Here is a 7,132-nt window from a genome sequence, read left to right as displayed (position 1 = left end):
ACCCATACAGAGTGAATCGCTCGATGTGCGCTTGACCAAGCGCTCGAGCAGAACGATACAGAGTGGTTCGCTCAAGGTGTGCTCGACGTAGCGCTCGAGCAGACCCATCCAGAGAGGTTCGCTCAAGGTGCGCTCGACGTGGCGCTGGAACAGAACCTATCCAGAAAGGTTCGCTCAAAGGTGTGCTCGACGTAGCGCTCAAGCAGAACTCATCCAGAGAGGTTCGCTCGATGTGCGCTCGACGTCTCGCTCGAGCGGTTTCAGAAGACAACGTTCGCTCGACCTTCGCTCGACACCTCGCTCGAGCCAATGTTCAAGACAACCTAATTTTGGGCGCCGTGTCTTGCTGGGACTATAAATAGACCATGTTAGTTCTGTTCTTTGGATGAAGAAAACAGAGCAAAAACACAATCTCTTTTCAAGAGCATTTGAGAGAAACTTTTCTCTCATTCAAAGTTGAATCTCTTGGAAGATTTACCTTCACCAAAACGCACTCAAGATAAAAACACTGTAGAGTCCATTGAAGTGGACGTATTCATTGGCCAGAAGGTTTCCGGAGCTGCAGTGCTCAGAGATCGAGAGGTTCTCGTGGGATAATATAGAAAGGGTTATTTATGGAGTTGCAAGCCAAGATTTAGCTACTACAAAGGTTTTGTGAGTGTTTCTAAATTGGTTGTAACGAACTTATATTTCTATAGTAGATTTGTGGGGGTGACCTACACCCGGAGTGGTTTTATATTTTGAAGAAGTTCTTCAAATGAGTTTCCACTCCGCGAACAAATCTCTGCTCTGATTACTTGTGTGATGCATATTTTTTATTAGTTGTATGGGTGTCAATATGTTTAGTAAACTAAGAAAATTTTGAACTACACCTATTCACCCCCCTCTAGGTGTTGTGTTGGGTAGAACCACTGCTTTTTCAGATAGTATTAAAATCCACTCAAGGTTTATTGTGATAATAAGGCTACTAAGTTATATTTCGAGAGCAACAAGAGCTTGTGTTAGTTTATGCACATTGACATAAAGTTTATTTTTCTTAAAAGAAAAAGTTTAAAATCATCATGTATCAATTAAATACATTAATACAAATCTCATTGTCGTAGATCTGCTTACTAAAGGCCTATCACCTAAAGTTAAGTAGCATGCAGCTAATATGGGAGCAGTTAGTTTGAGTAATAAATTTTACTAGTGGAAGTTTGTCTGCTATGTTAAATTTTATTAAAACTTATAACGATTGTATTTTGATTTATTGATATTTTGATATAAAATTGTATTTCTTTTAAATTGTGGTAATACATAACACTTGAAAAGAATGATAAAGGGCTAATTTTGAGTCATAAAATTGAACTGCTGCTACGATTATATCTTAAGATTATTAAATGAAACAAATTACTTTTTAGATGATATCAATAAACTTTGGCCATTAATTTTTTAGCTCATAAAGTTTAGAGAAATGATACTTGCAGTCGTGAGTTTGTAAGCACCGTGCAGTCAATTTAAAAAAAATAAATAAATATAGGACTCACATAAAAAAAAAATTAATTTTTCAATAATAGACCCCACTGTTTTTCAAAACTACTACACGACGCTTGCACACTCTACGAGTACATATAGCATTACTCTAAAATTTATAATCTTTTGTGTAATCTACACAATCCAAGTGGGAGATTGTTAGAGATTTTTTTTACTAATAGAGTTACATAAATAATATAATGATGTTTGTAAAATGGATCAACCAATAAAGTAATATAATTGGACAATTAGCGTATCTTTACAAGCACATGATTTTAGTTAGATCATGGCCGTGACTCAATTCATGTGTGGGCACCCTTTTAAGACTCCATATAATTCTATTATTTTATTATTGACAAATTGGGGATTTGTGTACTATATATGCGGTTAATGTCCCCACTAAAGAATTCACTTTTGACTCTTACGTATTCAATCGCAATGAAATTACAGAGAGATGAAAGCTGGATTCTCTGAATACAATATAGAGGGATTTGGTTATTAATTACATAGATTATATAAAAACTTAGAACTCTTTGAATTCTTACAATAATTTTAGGGCCTAGATTAAGAGATAGATACATTTAACGAGCCTTCCAATATTTATAGCAAATTAAGAGAATTTATGAGTGTAGTGAAAATGTGTATATATATATATATATATATATATATATATATGAGTGTATAATGAAATGTTCAATAGATGTGATAGAAAGTATTTTATGTATATATCTTTCGAATTCTAGACTTTATGATAACATAGAAATTGTAAGGAGTTTAACCCATTTTAGAGAGAGATTGATAATCTCTGTTCTTGTATTCATCAATTAAAATACTGTTGTAAAGCAAAAGATGATGTTTTGTGATATAAAGTCATCAAATACGGTGTTGGGTACAATTGGATCTTGACTCTAATGGTAGCGTGACCTTGGTTTAGAAATTCGTTTGGATATAGAGGTGAGATGAAATCATCTGATCTTGGTTCTCAATGAAATGTTCAATAGATGTGATAGAAATAATTTTATGTATATATCTTTCTAATTCTAGACTTTAAGATAACATAGAAATTGTAAGGAGTTTAACCCATTTTAGACACAGATTATCAATCTTTGATCCTATGTTCATCAATCAAAATACTGTTCTAGAGCAACAGATGATGTTTTGTGTGATATAAAGTCATCAAATACGGTGTTGGGTGGTATTGGATTTGACTCTAATGATAGCGTGATCTTGACTCGTATTATCTCAACTAATTTTAATTAATAATCTCATTATTATTCATAAATTATCTTAACTCATTTCATCTCATCTCAAAATCTAAATAAGAAACTTCAAAATATTTTTCTCTTTTTTATTATATAAGTTTTATTTTCTTTTCTATTTTTTGGTTGGGTATCTTTTCCGTTTAAACTTGTATTTCCCCAATTTAAAAAATTATGGATTTTTAAATATTTAGTTTTTAAATAAACTTTTCGTTCACGTGAAACATATATATATATATATATATATATATATATATATATAGTGAAGAGGGTGACAAACATTCATTAATATTGATATGACAGATCATAAAACAGTTTATTAAAAAATATAAGAGAGAAATTAATTTAAGAATTTAAAACAAAGCACGCCTGCTGCAACAAAAGGGATATTATTTGTCTCCAGAAGATCTTTTAAATTCTCTCCAGACAGTTCAATGCGTGCACGGGCAAAACCAAAAATCTGCCAACCGCCGTTCAACAGTGTAGTGAAGCCCACCCTACCTCGTTTAGCAAAGTAGCATTTTTTTTTTTTTTTTTTTTTTTTTTTTGAGAAAATTAGCAAAGTAGCATTGATCATTTAGGTCCGCACTTTCTTGTCTTTGTCAGTATTAGAGTTATCTTTTTCGTTATTTTCATATTTTATATATCGCACTTAATTTTTTAAAATTTAAATTTATTTTATTCATCTAAATTAATTAAATTTTTTTACTTATCATCAATATATTACATATTTGATAAGAAAAAAATAAAAAATTATATATAATATGTAATTTTTAGAGATGATAAGCAAAATTTTTCATTTAATTCACTTCTTTCTTTGAGAAGATATTATAATTTCAATGAGATATTTTTAATAATATTATTCACTTTTGAATTAGCGATGATATATATACAAAATAATGTTATATATAATTGTAAGATATATAACTTCAGCTCGTTATTTTTTGAAAAGAAGATAAATATTTTAACTATAAATAAATTATATAAAAATAAATACACAAATTGACATAATATAATACGTCAGATTATATAGTTATTTTTATTATAAAGTAAATTTAATGAATTATATAAAATCATATTAGTTTATGAGTTTACTCTTATATAATCTATTTATGTATGTAACATTTTTCTTGAAAGTAGAGTTCATCGTTAAAAAATAAATTTTCTTTTACTTAATTTCTAAATTTATCTACTTTTTGGTTGCACTAAATTTTTCTACTTTTTATAAAATTAGTGCACTGATTTCTTTTATATATATATATATATATATAACATATTTTAAATAATATAATCTAAAACACTCAAATCTCGGACCCAACAATTGATCATCTTACGTGATCTTTAACTCTTTGAGTGAGGGAAGTTCATGAAAAAATAGAAATATTTCTGGGATAAAATCATTACAAGAAGAAGATAAATAGGTACAAAAAAGAGGAAAGTTTTGTCAAACTGCTTAAACTTCCAACCCCGCAGTGTATCTGACACCAGTAGACGGCAACCACAAATTCCCTTCAATGAATTGAGCCACCGTAAAATTATTAGCCTGACCGGATTCATTGAAAACATGATACCCCGGCCACTTAACCCGGCTACCAAGCCCAGCCCCAGCCCCATAATTCATGTATTCACCGTAGAACAACGTATCCAAATGCAAATTCTCATTCCACTCCAGCCACCCTTCAGGCCTCACCGCATTGCTCATGTATGATTTCATGATAATGGTTCGTGAATACTCTTTCCAGGGTCTCCCCAGGTACGTTGCAGTGGAGTTCACCAAGGCTAAAAGGTCTGAATCCGCCGAGATGTTACAAAATTGGATGGAGAAGCCAGTGGGCTGGTTTGAATCTTTGCGACCTTGAGCGGTTATGGTGTTCTTTTGATTGGGTAGACCCTTTCTGGCCAGAATTTGGCAGTTTTGGAACACCACCGTGCCGTCGCCGAACAGGAAATCGACGGTGCCGCTGATTCGGCACTCTCGATAAAATTGTCGCATTGTGTGGGTGTATAGCGTGTCCTGGTATCCTCTCATGCCGCAACGGAAGAAGACCGATAGATCTGAGTCGGATCTTAGGGCTACTGCCTGGTGCTTCTCTGCCCCTGCTGTGTTCTCGAACGTGATGTCTCTGGCTATGAACCCCCTGCCACTAACAGCTGCATAGAAGTATTGTTATGAAAATTAGGCATATAATCTTTATAATTGAATTCCTTCCAATACTTTAATCAAGGATGTATATGTGAAATTACATCGTAAAAGCGTTGAGGAAAATAGATTGATTTTATTATTTATTTTATATCTTAACACTCTCATTCATGTATAAATCAGACTCTTCTTTAATGAGTGGCTCAATACGTAAAATATTTAATTAAATAAGACAGTATAGAGTTAGAATTTGAATATCATATGAAATCAACATTTATTCCAAAAATTTAAACAGATAGAAAAATATAAATTTTATTATTTATTTTATATCTATATATATATACACACTTACCAAAGGTTGCCGTGTGAAATGTGGGCCAACCGTCAACAAAATTCCGATTACCGGAGATAATAGTGGCGTCCATGCCATCACCAATCATCATAAGGTTCCATTTCTTCTTCTTGATCTCCACATACTCTTTGTATACACCTCTCTTGATGTAGATGACATAACGGCGCATGCTATAATCAGGAGCTGCCAACACTGCGTCCTGAACCTTCGTGAAATTCCCACTCCCATCTGCAGCCACTATAACATCAACCGCCACCCCATTTGCTTGTAGCAGTTTCCGGTCCTTGTGTTTCACCCACCGAGGAAATTGGCCTATATTTCTGAGATTACGCCCATGGATTTGGGAAGCAGGGTGCACCATGTAAAGAAGTCGCTTCACCAAAGAAGTCACTTGGCTCAGGCTCCCGGCCACCAGCCCTTTGACAATGCTATTGGTGCCCTCAAATCCTTCCGTGCATGTGTCCTGATTAACGAATGCAGCGCTCAGCCATGTCCTTAAATCAGAGCTCATATCTCCAGTGCTATTGCCTTTACCTGTAAATCAAAACCATGTACATATAAGCAGCTTGGACCCGAACACTTGAGTTTTTTGTATTAATATTGTTTGTTTAATCTCGTACGTATGTATTATCTTAGTTCCTCTAAAATTTGCTTTTTATATCGAGATTCTCACCTGAAATAATAAACGAGTTAAGACAAGAACAATAGTACATGATTAGCAATGTCGAGGGTCCCCTGAATCCAATGAAGAAAAGCACGAAACGGGACCATCAACGGAACGTAGGTTCACGAGGGCAAACTAATTAATTAAGCTCAGGGAATTCGTACAATTTTAACTCTATCCACGTCCGTGACCCAAACCAAAGTACAAGTATTCCCCATGTATAAGGCGTATCCCGACTAGAAGTTAGAAGTTTTGGATACCAAGCTCCTTTCAACATGGAATTAATGCATATCATTAAAATAAGTAAATGAAAATAAACAAGAGATATCGTAGAATATTGATGATTAGTATACCTTTCGGGTTCTGGATAGCAGAGGCAGACCAACTTAACTGGTCGACGGAAAGATCGAGCAAGTCAAGACAGTCGGAAATCGCATTGGAAAGGCGAAGATCGCCAAAGCCGGCATTGACAAAAGGAGAGATAATGGAGGCCACCTTTTGCACAGCGCCGATGGTGGTCTTCACAGTGTCGACGAATTCTGATGAGGGCACCTCTAAGCACTCCGAACTCAAGAGATCTGCGCGAGAGGTAGCAGCAACTGCAGTGCATACACAGAGGATAAGCATCAACAAGAGTTTCAACAGCTTTTGGGTGAATGGAGGAGGAGCCATTTTGGAACTGTCAATTGTTTTGACAGTAAAGGAACGAAACACTGACTCTAGCTTGCTGCTACTAATTGCTAGTGTTTAGTAAAGGAACGAACCAATTTAAGGCCCGGCGGGGGGTGTTTATATTGAAGAGGGTCGGGGTTCAGACGGGTGGGTAGGTGAGGGAATTTAAGACGGGGAGGTGGGGTCAGTGACATGAGTCATCGTGTCAAATGAATCATGCATGTGGAGGGGTTTGTAAACAGTGTGTAGTATCCATAAGCCATGTGTAGGCAGTCCGTCACAACATTTGTTGTTGAATTTTGAGGACGTGATAATTTGTTAGTCAATGAGATCATGCTTTAATATGGTTTAGTCTATCACCCACTACAACTACGAATAGATTTTATAAAAATAAATCTACAAATTAATATAGTTTAATATAATATGTTAAATTTATTTTACAATAAAAATAATTTTACAATCTAACATATTACATCAAGTTATATTAATTTATGAGTTAGCTTTTATACAATCTTTTTATAGCTAATGCATTT

At 34.4% G+C, this 7,132-nt stretch overlaps 1 protein-coding gene across 1 annotated transcript; it reads right to left on the bottom strand.

Moving 5' to 3' along the window:
* Positions 1-4,138: 4,138 nt before the first annotated feature.
* LOC121250420 (pectinesterase/pectinesterase inhibitor PPE8B-like) lies at positions 4,139-6,816 on the bottom strand. The gene is made up of 3 exons (XM_041149556.1): positions 6,281-6,816; positions 5,264-5,797; positions 4,139-4,922 (listed from the first exon to the last, which is right to left on the bottom strand). Exons 1-3 carry the CDS (start codon positions 6,597-6,599, stop codon positions 4,225-4,227), a joined length of 1,551 nt encoding a protein of 516 aa, XP_041005490.1. The 5' UTR covers positions 6,600-6,816; the 3' UTR covers positions 4,139-4,224.
* Between the last annotated feature and the right edge of the window lie 316 nt (positions 6,817-7,132).

This window comes from Juglans microcarpa x Juglans regia, chromosome 2D (genome assembly GCF_004785595.1).
Source record: "Juglans microcarpa x Juglans regia isolate MS1-56 chromosome 2D, Jm3101_v1.0, whole genome shotgun sequence".
Classification (NCBI taxonomy): Eukaryota; Viridiplantae; Streptophyta; class Magnoliopsida; order Fagales; family Juglandaceae; genus Juglans; species Juglans microcarpa x Juglans regia.
This window is presented reverse-complemented; position numbering and strand designations above follow the sequence as displayed.

What these genes read in the sequence shown, in the direction of transcription:
- LOC121250420 (XM_041149556.1), bottom strand. Translation starts at nt 6,599, where the DNA reads ATGGCTCCTCCTCCATTCACCCAAAAGCTGTTGAAACTCTTGTTGATG. An exon ending in TGCTATCCAGAACCCGAAAG is followed by an intron (nt 5,798 to 6,280) that starts GTATACTAATCA and finishes TTTGATTTACAG; the next exon opens with GTAAAGGCAATAGCACTGGA. An exon ending in ATTTCACACGGCAACCTTTG is followed by an intron (nt 4,923 to 5,263) that starts GTAAGTGTGTAT and finishes ACTTCTATGCAG; the next exon opens with CTGTTAGTGGCAGGGGGTTC.